We start from the raw sequence: 18,874 nt of genomic DNA on the forward strand, positions 1-18,874 counted from the left end.
GGCGTTTGCCAGCCTTGTGGTCCTGGACTTCAAACTCCAGCAGCAGCTGCCTGATGGAACGAGTGTGAGGAGTGTGTGCCGCCTCTGATGAGGTTGTGTGTTCTATGTAGGACTCTGGTTGTATAGGTGTCGTGCAGTGGGGGGAGGACTGCCCCAGCAATGTGCTGTGAGGTCATCATCACCTGTTTGATGTCGATCGATCCAGATTGTTCGTGCAGCTCACACATTAGACTGTTCACTCAATTCCTTCTTGAAAACCAAGCTCGGATTCGTTGAAAGAATTCTCTCACTCTCCTGGTGATTTCCCGGAAGTAAATGTAGTGACTGTTGGAAGATACCCCTTCCTCCAAAACAGGAAGTGTTTTTTTGTGGTTGTTGTTGAATCTTTCAACACGCTCTGGCATTTTTGGGGGGCAATCAAAAACCCTGGAGTTGTGTTGATTGGTAATGACATTTTTCTTCTCAGCAGAAGATATCTGTGGTTCTTCAGCCACTCCATGAGGTGGACCTCCACCACTGGAGACTGACATTGCTTCAGGATTGCCTGAGGTGAGAACGTCAGAGAGAGACTAAGTTTGCCGTCTCATTTTGAGTACCATCATTGGCATCAGAGGATATGCCTTTGAGATAAAACCTACCAGAACATGGTTGACAAGGTGGACAATCTGCCATGCTGCCAAGTCGGTCTATAGACAGCAGACACATGTTCATTGTGTCCTGAGACAAGGTAACGCTGGAAAAGTTTGTTGAGTCGTTAATGAATTTATCAATCAGTGGTTATCCGAAGCTCCACATGTAGATAGAGACACTTACTAGTCTGTGGCCTCATATTGCCTGGTCAGGTGCTTCATTGTGATAAATGGGCTCTTCAGAGCTTGTTGGGCAGTGAATCTCTTATCCATGTCAACATCCAGAAGCCCTTCCAGTAGGAGGATAAAATTCATCTTGTCACACGGCTGGGCAGCTCCCCTTGATGGGTACATCTGGAATCATTGAGATTCACTTCAGTTAACCAACTGACGTTTCCCACAGACACATAATTACCTAACTTCACGGGACAAGAAGTGCTTACTTCCATGAGGTCCAGCAGAGATGTGACCACTTTTCTGCATTTTACGATTTCTTCCGATTCTGGTGGCTACAGACAGAAATATTTATGAGAACCATTTCAATGAAGGTTTTAGTGAAATAATAAATTCAAATAAAGATTTAACATAGTTACTTAACCCTGAGCCTCCATGTGGAGCCATCAGCAGCATGATCCTCAATGAAATAACTGTCTGTACATGGCCCCTTACGGAGCCATTGGCTACTCGGTTGACCCAGAAGTTCAACAATCTCCTTCATCTGTAGATTAAAATTTCAATCATGATTGGCATTCTGCGTAATGGCCTCAAACGACTGTGTACATTTGTTTGTGCATGTTTACCATCTCATAAGAGTTGTTTCCATGGAACAGGTGCTGAGCCATGTAGAGGCAGGCCAGCGTGCAGCCAGCTGCCCAAATATCGATGGCCTCCGTGAAGGGAAGGCCCAGCAGAACTTCTGGAGCCCTGAGGCCAAGTAAGAGCCAAGTAAGACAAATGTGAGGCAGCGATGAACAATAAGAAAATGTCTATGTTTAACCAAAGACATGTGAGTTTTGTCATGGAAAGATACCTGTATCCAGCTGCCTGAACAAGCATGTTAGGACGTACTCTGTCGCCTTTTAAAGCCATGCCAAAGTCTATAATTTTCACCCTGTAAGGCTGGTGTATGCTGTCAACCAACATGATGTTGTTTGGTTTGATGTCAGCGTGTATGATGTTTGCAGCCTGGAGTTCTTCAAGCCCGAGAAACAACTGCAGGAACAAACAAGAACCAAGGCAGTCAGAGACTGCAACATCCCGCGACTTAGGTCAGGGTACCCTGAAAGCAGTACCTGAAAAGTGCATAGCTTTGACCTCTCAGGGTATGTCAAAGTTATGCACTAGCTTTGACCATACATCAAAGCTAGTGCATAGGTAGATCAAAGCACTAGTTTTGATCTATGGTCTTACACTGGCCTTCTCCCTCGTCTTTCTATCTTATCCAATTCCTGAGTGTACAAAAATTGGAATTTGACCTCGACCTAGTATTCTCAAGATCAAGGTCATCATCTCATTTCATTCCCTTTGCTGCCTGAGTAATGTGCTTTTTGTTTCATCTTTCAATCTCCAATCGTTGTGAAGATATTTGGTGGACATATGAATGAACGGATGAACACACTAAACACTGACAATTACAATATCTCATCACTTTGAACAGATTGAGAAAGGATGAAGACTTAAAAAAAATCATCAAACATGCATGTAAACACAACCTCCCTTCTTGTAGGTACTAATACAAACCTGCTTGGCGATGGGTCTAATGATACGCAGAGTCATTGGTTTTTGTTTTCTTGCAAGTGCCTCAAAAAGACTCTCTTCCAGCTTTTCAAACACTAGATAAGTCCGTTGACAATCAACAAGAGAGTCTAACAAATTAACAATGTATTTGCTGTCCTTGTTCATCTTCTTCAGGTACCTTAATACAGACAGCTGGAGACAGAACATAACATTGTGTCACCGTACATACAGGACAAGAGAATCAAATAAGGGAACGGACAGTGTTGTCTACACATGGAAATTACCTCTTTTCGTGCAAATCTATCGTCAACATTTTCTTTATACTTCTTCAAGACCACTTGCTGTTTGGTTGTCTCGTTTCGGCAGTTGAATACTTGACCGTAGGTGCCTGAACCAACCTGTTGCAGCACAGAGTACGCCGCACTTTGGCTGTTCAGAGAATATGAAGCATCCACTTCCTCAGATTCTGTCCGCGCTAGTGTGAGAAAAGAGACGCTGATGGTGAATAAAATATATTAAGTCTGTCTTTCAGATTTAGCGAAACATGATACTCATAGGCATATAAAAACCATAAACTATTTTCTTGTGAAAAGTAAACGGCTTCAAAAGACTGCGTGAATGGGGTGGCAGTCCACAGCGGGGGGCTCGATGACCCAATCCATGGCCAAAAAAACTGGCTTGGGGGACATGGGATGTCACCTCGCTGGGGAGAAAGGGTGTGAGATACAGTTTAGACCTAGTCAGGCTCACCTCCACCCATAACTTGGGCTCTGGAACGCAAGCCCAGTCGGCCTCAAATAAATTCTGGCAAACCATTAGTTGCCTCAGGAGGGGGAAGCGGTGCACCACCAACACTGTTGACAGCAGAGGCGGAGAGCTGCTGACCTCAACTGAGGTTATTGTAGGGCAGTGGAAAGAATACTTTGAGGATCTCCTCAATCCCACAATCATGTCTTCCTTAGGGGAAGCAGAGGCTGAGGTCTCAGAGGGGGACTCATCCAGCTGAAGTCAAAAGGTGGTTGCTAAGTTCCTCAGTAGCAGGACACTGGGGGTGGATGAGATTTGCCCAGAGTACCTCAAGTGTCTGGATGTGTAGGGATTATCGTGGTTAACGCATCTCTGTAACATCGCATGGCAGTCGGGGACACTACCTCTGGATTGGCAGACTGGGGTGGTGGTCCCCCTTTTCACAAAGGGGGACTGGTTCCAACTATAGGGGGATCACACTCCTCAGCCTCCTGGGGAAAGTCTATTCCAGGGTACTGGAGAGGAGGATTAGACCTATAGTCGAACCGTGGATTCAGGAGGAATAATGCGGTTTTCGTCCTGGTTGCAGAACACTGGACCAGCTCTACACTCTCTATCGAGTGCTCGAGGGTTCTTGGGAGTTTACTCTACTAATTGATATGTGCTTTGTGGATCGGGAGGAAGCGTTTGACCGTGTTCCTCAAACCCCATACTCTGCTTTGGGAGTATGGGCTTCGGAGCCCTTTGCTGAGGGCTGTCCAATCCCTTTATGACTGAAGCTAGAGCTTGGTTTGCATTGCCGGCAGTAAGTCAGACCTGTTCCATGTTAGACTTTGGCAGGGCTGCTCTTTATCACAGGTTCTGGTCTTAACCTTTAGGGACAGAATTTCAGGGAGGGAGCCCGGTTTGGGGACCAAAGGATTTCATCCCTGCTTTTTGCAGACGATGTTGTCCTGTTGGCCTCATCAAACCTGGACCTTCGGTGTGCACTGGAAAAGTTTTCAGGGCAAAGTGAGTGCAAAGCGAGTGGTATGAAGATCAGAATCTCGAAATCCAAGGCCATGGGAAATGGGCGGTGTGCCCAAAGTGGAGGAGTTTAAGTATCTTGGGGTTTTGTTCACGAGTGAGGGAAGGATGGAACGTGAGATTGACAGACGGATCGGTGCAGCTTCTGCAGTGATGCAGTCGTGGTTTAGGTCTGTCGAGATTAAGTAGCTGAGTCGAAAGACGGAGCTCTTGATTTAACGGTCAATCTACGTTTGTTCTCTACGTTCATACATTACAGGACCATGTTTGAAGTTAAAATACCTGCTGTTGGATCGTTTAATATCCGACAAAGGACAGGATTGTCACAAATTTTCTGAAGATCGCCTTGAAGCACCAACTCTCTCAGTTCTTTGAACTGATGCCAGAGTGTCATAAAATAAGGATGGCTGTCAGAATAGTCCTGGAATAACAGATAGAGTTCATTTAATCGGATTCCTACATCTCATATGATATATATATATATATATATATATATATATATATATATATATATACACACACACACATATAAAGATATGATGTGTAATTATAAATGTGTGCTTACATCTAATATTTCAATGATCGTCTTGAGCAACAGTGTTTGCATCGTTGGTGTTATTTTTCCAGTTTGTCCATTTTTGTCTGCTTTTTCTTCTGTATTATTCATTGCATTCTGGGCATTTTTTAAGAGCACAAAAAGAAGAATGTATTAAATATTTGAATACATATCAAAATCAACAATATCCTTATCGTTATATTTCTTGTCATCCTTTTTTAACACAATAGTGGCTACATATTTATTGTCCTGCCTTTCATTCACTCTCATGGGTTGAGAACAAATCAGGGTCTGCACAATTCACTCCCCTTCATGTTAATATTACCTGCCTAATGTTGTAATTTTTTTCCACAATGAATTCAAATTCAGGTCAATCCCAAACCTGAAATGGAACACGTTGAGACCTTATCACCCCATCAGCTTTTTTTGTCTTTCATGACAAACCTTTAGTGTTAGCTTTGATGTTAAGACATTTTAAGACCTTATTTTCCATCAGCTTTTTTATCTGACCTAACCTTTACTCTTAGCTTTGATGTGCACATAAAAGCCGTGTGTCAGGCCCCGTCCACCCCACATAGAAAAACATTCACGTCCACACGACAGCGTTTTCGAAAAAATCTCCGTCCACATGTATCCGCGTCAGTGCGTTGATCAACACGTTTGTAAGCAGAACAACTCTGAGAACGACAGGAGAGAGAACCGGGATGTGTGGAGATTCACGCCGCTCCTCCTGGAAGATGACCTCCACCAGGGGGCAGCGTGTCCTGGTCTGACCCAGAACTGGCGTTGGTGTCTTTGGCGAGGAATGTGAATGAAGGAATGAATGAATGAATAAATAGTTTCAAAAAGTTGCGTTTCATCCCGGATATCTGCGTTGTCGTGTGGACGGAAGGCGTAACCGCAACAAAAGTTTTCAAAAAGATCCGGCACCGTGTGGGCGGGGCCTCAATCTGCGTGTTCCACCTGGCCTCCTCCTCACCTGTTTGCCAGCCACTCCCTCTTCATCAGGCCAACCCCACCCACTTTGATGCAGCTGCCTCTAGTTCTCCAATCATCTCACCCCTTCTGAGAGCAAGAGATGCCCTTAGACCAGGATGAGGTGTGAAAGCTTTACTTCGTGGGCCACGCCCGTCCTGACCCTAAACCTGAAGGGAACGCGTCCCTTTGTCAGAGTAGCCTGCAGCGTTCACTGCAGGGGTGCCGTCTCCTATCAGACACCAGGTGGTGCTACAGCATTGATTTCCAGATGGACTCCTGCCTCTGTTTGACATGTGAACACATGTCATACTGTTTGAAGGCTAAAGCGACGTCTCCTCCACAGCAGAATGGAGGCAGATCTGTGACATCACCCACAGGTGATCTCACAACGTGTGAAGGTCTGATCATATGATAGGTGTGGATCATTCTGCAAGTGATGATATCATGGTCGTAATGAACAGCTGTTTTTAATAGATAAGTTACTGGACCAGCTGCAAATTACTTTACATTATTATTTTTTATTTCACTTATATAATTACACATTTGTACAGATTTGAAGGGGAATAAATGAACTGAATATCTCTGACTCGATCCTAGAAAAATGTGTTACTGAGCTGCAGAGTTTGTCGCCTCCAGAGTTGCAGATCATGTGGGTAACCTAGTTTCAAGCTAGATCCACACACACCTCTTGCACCAAGCTGCATCAACAACCCACACTGATCCATGAGGCGTTCACTGTCCTGCAGGACCCCAGGGATATTTACCACTCACACATTACAAATATCACACTGGAAAGCAGAAACAGCAGGTCTATTGTCAGCAAGAACACTCTGGATGCACAACAAACCGTTCAGACGACGGTCCCCATCGCCGTGACAGGTGTTGTTACGCAGATCCTCCTATAGATGAAGCCCGTGTCCCGTTTGAGGCTCCCGAACACTAACAGGTCATCGGCAGGGCAACGGTCAAGACCCGTCAGCGGTTATGTCACATGACCGCTGACGTGGAGGAAGAGAGTCAGTCTCCAGCAAATGAAGCCTCAAACAAACCCAATCATGACATCATCACTGCTCAAACGGCAAACATTTCTGCAGGATAATATCTATGGGCTCCGACAGGATGCATCAGGAGACCTTTCTGTTCATAAGTTTACTTCCTCCACTATTAAATTTGACATTTCTGAAGTCACGTTCATTTCAGACGTCAAACCTGCAGGAATCATTTCTGTGCTGATGTGAGGAACAGATTGCGTGTGTCAGGTGCAAACCAATCATCTGCCATTAAGGAGCAGAAAAGGTAAAATTCATGACTCAGTGTGTGAAACGGGGTACTTGTAATGAAATATGACAAAACGCAGGAAGGAAAAGCAACGTTGTGAACTCAGCGGAGTTGTTTTTATTGATCTATGTTTAGCGGTGTGATCCAGGATCTATCTCTGGGCTGCTAACAGACTGAATGGCTTCAGACGCCGCCGCCGATACGGACGCTGTCACTGAAGCGTGGCCTTAAAAAAAGGAAGCCTGTGGTGGTGACTACATAAACCTGTTAGCATCACATCGTCTATCGCCGAGTCGTGTGATGTCTCGTCAAGGCGATAAAACACGGCACGGCTTCTATAATCTCCCTCTGATTCCACCTGAACGTATGGAAGCCACCTCGCAGGCCGTGTGTTATGATGGGACCCGGCGACTCATCCGTCATCGGGCTGTCGTCACCAGAGATCAAGGCTGTGGAAGCTGCCAGCGAACCTGATGGATATCTGGACCTACATGCTGCTCCACACGTAGCCTCGTCGCTATGGCCAACACGAGCATCCTGCTCGTGTTGGCCATAGCGACCAGAAACCATCGGTCTGTCTGCTGCGTCTCATTTAGCTGAAGCTGGAAACCGTTGAATGGGTTCGACACGCTATTCGTCACGGCTAAGGTTTCACGATGAAAGCTGCCTTTACCGTAATCCCTGGGTGGTTATTTGTTGTTGAAGCAGTCAGGTGTTGAAGGGTCACGCTCGACAAACCTCCACGTTTGTGCTGGAAGAGTTCTGCCTCATCTAAACGAGAACGGATGGATCAGATGTTGGCTCAGGTCAAGACGTTTAAATTAACCGTAAATTCTGGTAATCTGGATTATTCTTTTATATTTTAGCTCATTCTGATTGAACAACGCAACCGATTCCCATGAAGCTTGATTGGACATGGGCCCATCAAGTTTTTTCTACCACACACTGCACTTATTCATTAATTGCCTCCACGTTTACCACCCCATCACGTGAGGGCAATGAGGTGTAAAACACACAACACCCTCGGTCATAAAATGTCATCACGCATGTCGACAGCTTCCTCTTTCATCTACAGCCAGTTCTTCTCGGTTTCCCATCCAGCAGAGATGAGCTGGTGACGACGGGGATGATTTATATACCATAATGTCATCGTCAAAGGTTTCACCCCGATAGGCAGAGGCGCCCTGCCCCGTCAGGTCTCACTATGCATTTGTGTCCAAATTCAGAACCTCTGTGTCCTGATCAGGACATTATCAAGCCCTGCTCACCTGTCACAGGTGAACAAAAGACTAATCAGGTAAGAACAAGGCAGTCAGAGACTACAACATCCACTGACACCCCAGAATTCAACATTTTACCCTGACCTACACATTTTTGTGCCTCTGGCTTCCTAAAAATATTGCTTTTTGTTTTGTGATTATCAGGTTTCTGAGATGTGCACCTGAAAATTTGACCTTGACCTGGTCTTTCAAGGTCAAGGTTGTGATCTAATTTTTGTTCCCTTGCCTCCCTGAATATAACGCCTTTTGTTTCGTCTTTCTATCTGATCCGGTTCCTGAGATATGTGTAAAAGATGTACAAAAGTTGAACTTTGACCCTGATCTAGTTTTCTCAAGGTCATCTTCTCGTTTTCATCCCCTTTGCTGTCAGAGTAATGTGATTTTTCTTTCATCTCTGTATCTGCAACGGTTGTGAAGACATTTGGTGTACGGACAGACGCCTCCTCTCCACTGATTGGATGCGTGAGTCGAATAATTAACCCACGCCACGCCGCTTCTCCAAGAGGCCATTTCCTTTTAACGAGAGCCGAACCTGATGCGAGCCGGCGACACATTTCTCTCATCGCCATTTGAACGTTATCATGGCCTCTCGTTCAAAAACAGGTCAAGAACGTTGAACTCACGATGAGAGGAGGTAATCTCCTTCTTTTACCCACAATGCATTGCCACGGATGCCTGCATGAATTCACCTGTTGATCATTTTCTTAATCCATCAGACAATTTTTCACCTTTTAAAGCTGAAGCTCTCCAGGTGTGTGAATCAACATTGTTTTCCCATCAAAAACATTTGCAGCTCAATTTATTTTGATGAAACTTCTCCGAGAGCCCGAAGGGTGCAGAAACTGTTTTAGTGAAAACAGAACTGTGAGGAAGGTTCTTCGGAGGTGTTATTGGGTCAGCGAGGGATTTTCCACCTCGGAGCCCTAGGGGAGTCCCTGTGGGCGCCGCCCTGATTGCGGGTTTCAAACTGACCCACTGTCACAGAGGATGGACCTAATAACCGTCCCCTGACCTCTGCTGTCTCAGCAGCACGTTGACCAGGTGAACACACACCGCTGCCTTTTCTTTCCCCGGTACCTCGGGACTCATCTGCACCTTAAACCCGTTTGAACAACCCGTTTGTCTTCCGTCCCTGTTTAGACGGACGTACTGTATCCTTGCGTAGCGTCGGCGAGCTGCAGCCGCTGTCCGGGGGGTCATAACTGCCTGTTCAGAGACAGTCTTGCTTATTCTAGTTCCAAACATTACAGTTAGACAGAAAAAACATGTTTGTTTGTTTCTCTGTTCTAACATGAATCCTTTTCATTTGTCAGGTTATTAAACCCACAGAACTCCATCAATCAAGGATCAAACTATCAATCAATAAAGAAAAATAACATCAGACACAAGTTAGGACGTTAACTTTGTTCACTACGTTTAGTCAGAGTTAAGATGGGATGAACTACTGCATTGTGGGAAATGTAGTTTTGGTCAAAACACACTTTTGACCCATTGATTTTTTAGACATTCTGACTTATGCTCATGCGGGCCACATAAAATGATGTGAAGGGCCACATTTGGTCCCAGGGCCTTGAGTTTGACACACATGCTCTAATCGATCCGCCGTGGACAGGAAGCAGGTGGCGTCACGCGGCTGAGGTCCATCTCCTCACCGGGGAGCGTTCACCTGACGGGTCTGAACCAGGAACACAGTTTGGTTTTAGCTCCAACAGTTAGCTTTAGTCTGCAGGACAGCTAGCCAGTTAGCTGCTAAATGAGCCTCTCCAGTGCCTCCTCTCATCTTCACTGATTTTCTTGACTGTTTGAAAGTAACTTATTGTGTTTATTTGTGTAAATGTGAAGTTGTTTCGTGTAATAGTGAACAAGAGGCGGGGCCTAGCCCAGAGTCCACTGCAGGCTGACACAATTATTCAGAGGTGTGTTTTCCGAATAAGTGTGTCAGCTTCGGCTCGGGTGGTGGTGGTGGTGGTGGTGGGGGGGGGGGTTCTGGACCTGTTGCATAACTGACTCATTCCCTGTTTACACATCATTTTTGGGAACAAAGTGTTCAGACCGGCTCCTGAGGGTGATCTCTCTGAGACGCTAACCCCATGTAAACCCAAGCATCTTGGTCTGGATTCAAACTCACAGCCTCCGTCCTCAAGCGTCATGCTTTAGAGATGTTGTCATGTATAAAATAGTTAAGAGGAGGTTCTAAACCTTCCTGGAGCCTGAGGCTCCAGCTGTTCTTAATTCAAACGAAAGGTGAGAAAACTAAACAGATCAACTCGCTTCACTTGCATCTGTTACCCCGACGCTTGTGCCGTGGAGACAGGAAGTAAACACATGTTGAACTTTGCCTTTGTTGATGGTGTTGATGGCCGACATCAACAAACAACAACAGCATAAATAAACATTCACCCCAGGACCCGACACACGAACGTCAAACGGTTCAGCGGTGCTCAGACGCCTCCGTCCTACAACTAGACCCTCAACGGGTTTTAAACGCCACCTTTTTTATTTGTTAGAACTTTAATTTGAAGATCACTTCCTGTCTTATGCAAGACAGGAAGTGATAATCAGTGATGGCCATTACGTCAGAGGCTGGGAGTACTGGTGGAGTAGAGGCGGATCAGAAGTCGATTGGATCGGTACTGGAGGACGTGTTCGATCAAACTAGCACCAGGACACAAAGGAAAGGACTCTCACAGTGAAATCAATAAGATTCAACCTCAGCATTAATCACCAATCAACCGACCAATACTGTAGAGTAGAATTTAAAAAAATTGCGTATAAGCAAGAATTCAGTAATAATTTAGCCCAAATTTTGCCAATATTTTTACAACAATGTAAAAATTCACATTTAATCCACTGTTTCTGTGCTTCAACTTAACTGATTTACTCAAATATATTAAAGCAAAATGAAAAATAAACCTGTTTAGTCAGTTCTATAAAAAATTGAAGAAAAACCTATAAATCAATAATTACATCAGAATCATTTAATAATCCCCGAGGGGAGAGCAATGCAATTGAAATGAGTTAGTGTGTCATGATTCATTCCCTTGATGGTTTGACGCGAGCCTTTATGATCTTATATGAATGCAGTTAAATGCATTTGGTAATTTAAGGCCTCGATGTCGTTTTGAGGCCCATCGGGTTGTTTTTTTCCGATGAGGGGGTCGTTTTGGCGGCTGGAGATGAGCGGTAGCCTCCAGGCAAGGAGACTCCAGGCTACCGTTTGTTGTGGTTACCTTCTCTTCTCTCTGCTGTAAATTTCCCAGGTTTCCTTATTCTCTCCATCCCAGCTTGGTTTTTTCCCTCTCTCTCTGGTGTGATTGGTCAGGTTTGCCAGCGCTATAAAAGCAGTGATGGAGGGCGGTGGGTGGAGACACATTCAGACTGCTTTCCAGCACCAGACAACAACACCAGAGAAACTGGAACCAGCACTGACTTTGGATTTTGAATATCCCGTCATGTGTAAGGGAATGGAAAAATCTCCTTGCACGTGTTTGAAAAGGTAAGACAAATGAGATTTATAATGGAAACACAAATCATTTGAGAGATTTATGTCTTACTGTAGGAGAACGCAGAAATTCAGAGTTTAGTGAAGTTCAGATATTAAAACTTATTGTAACTAAGTGAATTTTTCTAAAAGATGCATGTCACTCTCTGTCACGTCTGCAGGACTAAAAGCATCAGGACTCGGATCAGAGTCTTCCTGCAGAAGCCGGGGGTCCAGGCAGCCGGTCGGGATGGGAAGAACGCTGCCGCTGCTGGGGAGAGGTCAGGGACGCGTTAGAATTGATTTATTCACCTTAGAGATAAGAAGGATGAGTGTTTGTTCAGGTTTAGGAGGGATTTGATCACTGGATTGATGTGGAACACAAGGAAACACTTTCACTATACAGGATGACAGTGAGCAGAATGCAAACTGTTATCAACTTAAATCTGCAAACTTTTTTTTAAAGCGAATAGCAGCATATTTCTGCCCTCATGCAGGGGATGTAGAGGGTAATCATTTTGTTTTTCCTTGTGGGATTAATTAACACCTTTTCTCAGGTGAGGTTTTTACCCACAAACACTCAGTGGTGAGTGGTGAAGCTCGTACTGATGAGCTGAGCTAAAAGCCATTCATTTAATGAGAAGCTAACGTTAATTGATAGATTTCATGCCAGCCTTTGCGCTGCAGGTCAAGTTACCATGGAGAACAATTCCAAAGCTTCCATCTTGGATAGGTTTGATGTATAGATTACAGTTTTTCTCGCGGCTCGGCTCCAGGACAGTTATTGATTGGTAATGATTGTAAAAGCAGCTCTCCATGATTGGAGCGTCCTCTGGTCTCACCTCTCAGGAAACAGATTTCTGTCCATTCTATGAATCAATCCTAATCATGATCATCCACTAATAACCCACATCTGGGTTCTGCTGTGTTGATTGGCTGAATCACATCATGTGACTCGTGGGCTGTTATGTTTATGACACATCTGAGAAAACGTCAAAAAGCAGGACAAAAGTCATCAAATCACACTGAAATGCACTTTATATTTTGTCCCTGAAACATTGATGAACATGTCGCTGAATGACATCAGACGTCAGGATGGATGAGGTTTAATTTACTGCACGGTTCCTCTTTTTAAAAAAACAAACATCTCTGTTTCAGCCGTCCTTCAGCAAAAGAGGTGGAGAAGTGGAAGGAGTCCTTCAGCTACCTGATGAGCAGCGACTGTAAGTTCTTAAACCTGGTAAAGTCTGAAACAATCTGAAACGACTACATTCTGCACCAGAAAAAAATATAATCATCTCTCATGTGATGATGGTGCTGTTATCGACCGGCCGCTAGTGGTCACCTGTAAGGGTTGGCGATCTCAGACTGGAGAGTTCCCCAGAGTTCCACTGTGTGAGCGCGTGCACGAGATATAGGAGGAACGGCCTTGAGGGAAGCAGCCCTGTTCCATGACCCGAGCGCTTGACCCCCAGCAGTCACGTTTCTTCTCCAGACTTCATCCGACACTCTCATTGGCCCGTTTTTCATTTATCAATTACCTCACAACTGTAATGTCCTCTTTCGTCCTTTTTTATTTGTGTCCCATTGGGGTTTTGGACCAGTAGACTTGACGGTTAATCATTTGTGACTTCTGTGTGTTGGCACATGGTTTTAGAAAGTGATACCAGAGAAATTTGACGTGACTAAATGACTTATTATGAATTTATTTATATCAGCCACAGATTCCAATAATTCCATTTCTGATGACGGGAGAGGAAATTGGCAGAACAGTGTGTGAAAATTCTGAGGGCAAAAAAAGGAGATGGATTATAGAAGGTAACGGGAAAGAGAGCGGTGATTGATAATTGAAGTTCAAAATGGAACGTCCATGGAAAGTCTTGGAGACACAGAGTCTTTAGCTTTCATATGGCTAAGATAATTAGCAACATTAGCAGGTGTTGGCTTTTGAACAGGATTGGTGGAAGTGATTCTTCCACTTGTGGAAATATGGCTTTTCAAACCTCAGCACCCGCACCAACAGCTCTGTAAAACTTAAATCATCTCTGTCCTCGACTTCTGTTAGGTGGCCGTAAGATCTTTGGCCGATTCCTGAAGTCGGAGTACAGCGAAGAGAACATGGAATTCTGGGTCGCTTGTGACAACTACAAGAAGACTTCAGCCTCCAAGCAGGGCAGCAAAGCCAAGCAGATCTACCACCAATATGTGGAAATCAATGCTCCTCATGAGGTATAGAATACTAAAACACACCATTAAGGGATTGAAACAGGAACTACACAGCCTGGAACACACTTCAGAGACACAACTGTATACCTTATTTATGCAGCTGCACATTCTTCCGGGGTGAAGTGGAAACTTGAGGCTGATTGTAACTTGAGAGCAAGAAAAATTTGCATTAAAGAGGTCTTTGAGTCACGTCTGTGATTACTGAAGGATTAAACCTTGTATTAACCTGATCTTGGGAAGCCAGTCTTTAGGATGCATGAAGGAACTCTGGCTCACTAGCCAGCGTAGAACTTGAGGGTTAATATGGATGAAGACAAACAGGAAGATTTGAGTATGTTTTGTTCCATTTTTCAATCTGAGCTGCATTTATTTGTTGTTTGTATAAGATTAAATTCTATTAGTGTTTACTGTTAGTTTTTGTGGCCAGATATCAATTTCAAACTCTGAGAACTGACATTTGTTAAAGGCTAGAGGAGCAACACCAGGTGGTGATTGTGGTGTAGAAATAGAGGGGATTGGACCAGTACTCAAACTTTTTCTTAGACTATCATCATCGTTTCTCTCTAAAGGTCAACCTGGACGCAACGACAAGAGAAAGCACCAAGAAGAACGTCGGGGACGCCCAACAGGCTTGCTTCGACGGCGCTCAGAAGATGATCTACAAACTGATGGAGAAAGACTCCTACAGGCGCTTTCTCAACTCCAAGCTGATTCAGGATCTGTGTCAGAGGAAATCCGACAAGTAGAGGCGGGGAAAACGCACCAGTACTTAAACAGGAATATCCAGGAGACAGCCCAAAAACGTTTGAGCAGGTTTAGACTAGTTTGGTGTTTGTGGAGTAGTGAACTTTTTTGCGACTTTTACTTGGTGTTTATAGCTCAGGTCTGGCTACCTGACGTCCTGTTCACCATCAAACACACACATTCCCTTTTTTCTTGACAAGAGATTGTACTGCTGTAATGGTCGGGTTCTGTTTATCTTCACCAGAACACGATGTAAATATACCTCATTCCAGACTTGCCTCCAATAATCCCTCCATCCAATGGATCAACGGGAAGCTGCACTGATTTTAACTCGTTCTCTGAAAGTATCAAAGACTTAATATCCCACAATGTGAACGTAAAGACGACCGATCTATCAGCATCAAACACTAGATAGACCGAATAAGTCATCGTCTACTGGCTCTGAACAAGTTCTGGTCTGACCCGGGACGGTTCCTGGGATCCGTTTGGACAGATGGATGACACTGACGTGGTCGTTGTCATGGCTACGTCCAGATAGCTGCTGTATATCTGAAGGATTAACTGACTAGCTGTTCGGTGTAAACATGATGCTCTCCTGGGAGTCTGAAGCATGTGTTCGTCGTTGTCTTGCTGTTCCATGCCTTTGTACAAGAAAATGTCAAACTGTGACTCATTTGTTGGTTGTTGAAGAATTTTTTGGTGTTTCAATTTTAGCACTTGCAGGATGTTCAGGTATTTGTCCACTGAAACTGAATGTATTTTGTTGTCGATACTGTGAAGATCGGAAATAATGTCATAAATATTGTCTTTGTTACATCATTAATTTTAATAATTAAAGATGTGTTGGATAATCAGAACTCTGAGTGGTGAGTCTTGTTTGATCAAGACCGTTCGGATCCATTCGTACTTGTGTCTTTTTGTACGTCTTGTGTATTAATTTTGTACGTATCTTTGAATGTACCGCTGGAAATGGGTAGGGGGCAGTGTTGCAACAGGTCAGGTAAGGGATGGTAAATGCGTACGAAGGCAATGCAGCAGAACAAATTGATGAAAAAGCAGAAAACATCCCCGCCCTCAAGTTTCCATTAACCTGCCAGCGCCACAGACCCCCAGTGCTTTTGCGGCTTTATGTTTACTAGCTACATGGAGACACCCCCTCTATGATGTTTATATATAAACATGTTGACCGTTTTTGTTGACATCTCAATGCTTACCCCCCCCCCCCACCTCTGGTGTGAGACTAGGGGCTGATTGACAGTAAAGGCTCTCCTTCCTGGTCTCAATCAAACAGTTCTTCTAATAGGAAATGTTTGATTTCCCATGGGGCAGATCTTACGACTCTGGGTAGGACTTGTTCTGATGCAGTCGGCGTCTGTTTGTCAGGAGGGGGAGAGATGGTGAGGAAAATGGTGGGGCTGTTTGATCCACCAATCTGAAGATTGATCACGTGACATGATAAGCTAGCATCAATAATTCAATAACGAGAGACCCTTAATATTCCACCAAGCTATGGATGGGGCTGTGGACTCATTGTCCATCGTAAAGTAAATTCAAACTCTATGGTAACAGTCATTCCTACTGTTTGAATGTACTGCGTCCAAGAAGGTGTGTTCAGATATCCATTGGGGTTTGGTCTTCATACAAAAGAATGGGAACATATCAAAGGATCACGTCAGATGTCGTCCATGGGAGTCTCTGAGTCGTATCACAGTCTCGACTGTTTTTTTGGGTTCATCCAATCAAGTTGTTTAAATTACCGTAAATAATAAGATAAATATTTGATCGCTATATTGCAGACTTTCGTTGTTTGCGAGCGGTTCTGGAACGCGTTGACCACGAGTAATGAGGGATCACTGTATTCTATTTTCGTCATAGCAGCAAAGCAAAACCAAAAGAAACTGTAAATTCTGGAACATTTGCCCTCTTCTGATCTCTTCAAACTTTCAAATAAGCTAATTTCCTGCAGAGCGCTTCCTGGTCTCGAAGTGTTGCCCTTAAATGGACATGGCTTTAGGGTGTGATGGTCAATTCAGCCGCAGTAAACAGCTTTAATTTGAAAATAAATAGAAAGTCTGACTTAGAGGAGGCAAGTGAGGACAAACCACTTGTCACGCAGCGTTGTCCTGATGATGTCTAACATTTATACATGTTTTTTTTTTGGTGGCGTGTGTGTGATAAAAATTGTGCATGAGCACGTTTTGCAGATGTCATGTAAATTAAGAGATAAATGATGTTTGGGGTTTTTAGGCATGTTTTTCTTTTTCCCTTGTGTCCAAACTGCTTTTCAGTGTCTGTAAGAGTACCAATCAGAACTAGTTCCATCATATGAAGTCGGCATTTTGTTTTGCTACAAGTTTTTCACAACATTAAACTTGGATGGTCATGGTCCCCGTGGGATATATCCGAACCATTAGTTGATCCCTGGCTTATCATCGTCAGTAACATTCTCTTTCTGTAAATCCGATCTGACATCCACTTCTAGGAAGAAACGTATTTACGGAATTAGTCCATCCACAAAGCGCTGCCTTCAGACGCCACAGCAATACAACTGGGACTCTTGTGTCCCCCATCTGGAAAATCCAGACCCGACATGCTGTGTGATCCCTTCCTCTTCCCTCTCCCATGAACGGCCAGCTGCACCGAAGGAGTCAAAGTTCACAGCAGCAGTTTAATAAAGATTCAGAGCTCAGCAATACCCAGAATAAAAACCAAGAGTTCGCCAATTGAAGAAAAAATTCAGCAATTCTCGCTGGACACTCAGCAACAGAAGCCTGACGTCTGACTCTGAGTTGGTTCCATTTACATTTTACTCTTCAAGATTTATTTCAAGCTTCCTCCAGAAGGAGAGCCCTGGAAACCATGAAAGAGTTCCTGCCATCTTTACGTACGTTTATATTCACAGGGACACACCTGGATCTCCACCTACACACTGTCGCTGATGAACAGATGGTTCTTCAGATGACTGTATTTCCTGCTATATAAACATCTACAAACCAGGTGACAGCTTATTCCCATACCCGCACCTCTCAGTTTTGGGGAACTGAATGTTCCTGACCTGAATGTACTAGATTGACTCAAAAGAGACGACCATCTGGAGTCCGTCCATCCATCCCTACATCTATCTGGGCCTCTCTGTGTCTATATACCTGCATATATGGGTCAATATTTTTTGGTATTGGTATAAAGCACAACCAATCATAATAGATGTCATTTCATTGGACAGGAGCAGCTTCACAGATGAGAGTTGGGTTTATGTGCTCGGACTCAAGTTCAGGCCTTCAGGCCCACCAGACGTCCTCCAGGTTAACTGATTTAGTTCTGACTGTTAGCGCCTGGCCACTTACCGCCTTCTAATTCAAGCCTGAAAGGGGGGGGGTCTGGCTCTAATGTGATCAACCATGCAGGGAGGTACATCGGCGCTGACACGTGCAGAAACACGTATCCAGACCCAACGCTCACATGTGCCCGTCCACCAGGACATGTCCCCAGGGCTCCACATCATTGTCTTAAACAGTTGTAATAATAAACACTGCAGGCTAACGCTAGCTAACACAATCATCTTTGAGTTTGTGCTCTGCTGCTGACATCTGAGCGCAGCGTATTTGTCAGATCCTTCTTTTTCTGACTCTAATTATACACAGGCTTTATGCCTCGGTAAGCATTTATAGGACATTCATTGACTTTCAGAGTAGAAGCTCCTGCAGGTGAAAACTGCTTTTATCACTTTGTTTTTGTCACAAATGCCAGAGAAGATTTAAAAAACAAAATTGAAATTCAAACATGCCCACATCAGAACCATATCTGTTATTGATTGCCTCCCAGCTGGGTCTTACGTATTGTTTTCTGCCATCAGTGGCAGATTTATCGGGAGAGGACAGATTTACAGCTTTGTCTCCCATATTTGGCGCCTTGTGGACATTAGTGCTGCGTCAGCAGACTTTACTGTTTTTACCTTATTAGGTAGACGTGCTCACCAACCATTTCACCACCACCACCAACACCTGTTGCTCAAACCTAAAAATTTGTGACCTGTACATTTTTTTTCTGTCTGACGTCAGCTTTGAATGTTTCATCGTTGATCTCAGGTACAGAAGGAACCAACTCGCGTCAAAGCTTCTTCCTTCACGTTGGAAACTCACTCCTCAAACAAACCGGTTTTATTTTCATGGGTTTTCTTCAAGATATTTTCAAA

The 18,874-nt window shown here is 44.2% G+C and overlaps 1 protein-coding gene across 1 annotated transcript; it reads left to right on the forward strand.

Annotated features, from left to right (window-relative positions):
* Positions 1-11,609: 11,609 nt before the first annotated feature.
* Positions 11,610-15,469, forward strand: LOC137598546 (regulator of G-protein signaling 4-like). The gene is made up of 5 exons (XM_068318798.1): positions 11,610-11,727; positions 11,895-11,993; positions 12,871-12,935; positions 13,778-13,941; positions 14,508-15,469. Exons 1-5 carry the CDS (start codon positions 11,684-11,686, stop codon positions 14,682-14,684), a joined length of 549 nt encoding a protein of 182 aa, XP_068174899.1. The 5' UTR covers positions 11,610-11,683; the 3' UTR covers positions 14,685-15,469.
* Positions 15,470-18,874: the final 3,405 nt, after the last annotated feature.

Source organism: Antennarius striatus, chromosome 7 (genome assembly GCF_040054535.1).
Source record: "Antennarius striatus isolate MH-2024 chromosome 7, ASM4005453v1, whole genome shotgun sequence".
NCBI classification, from domain to species: Eukaryota; Metazoa; Chordata; class Actinopteri; order Lophiiformes; family Antennariidae; genus Antennarius; species Antennarius striatus.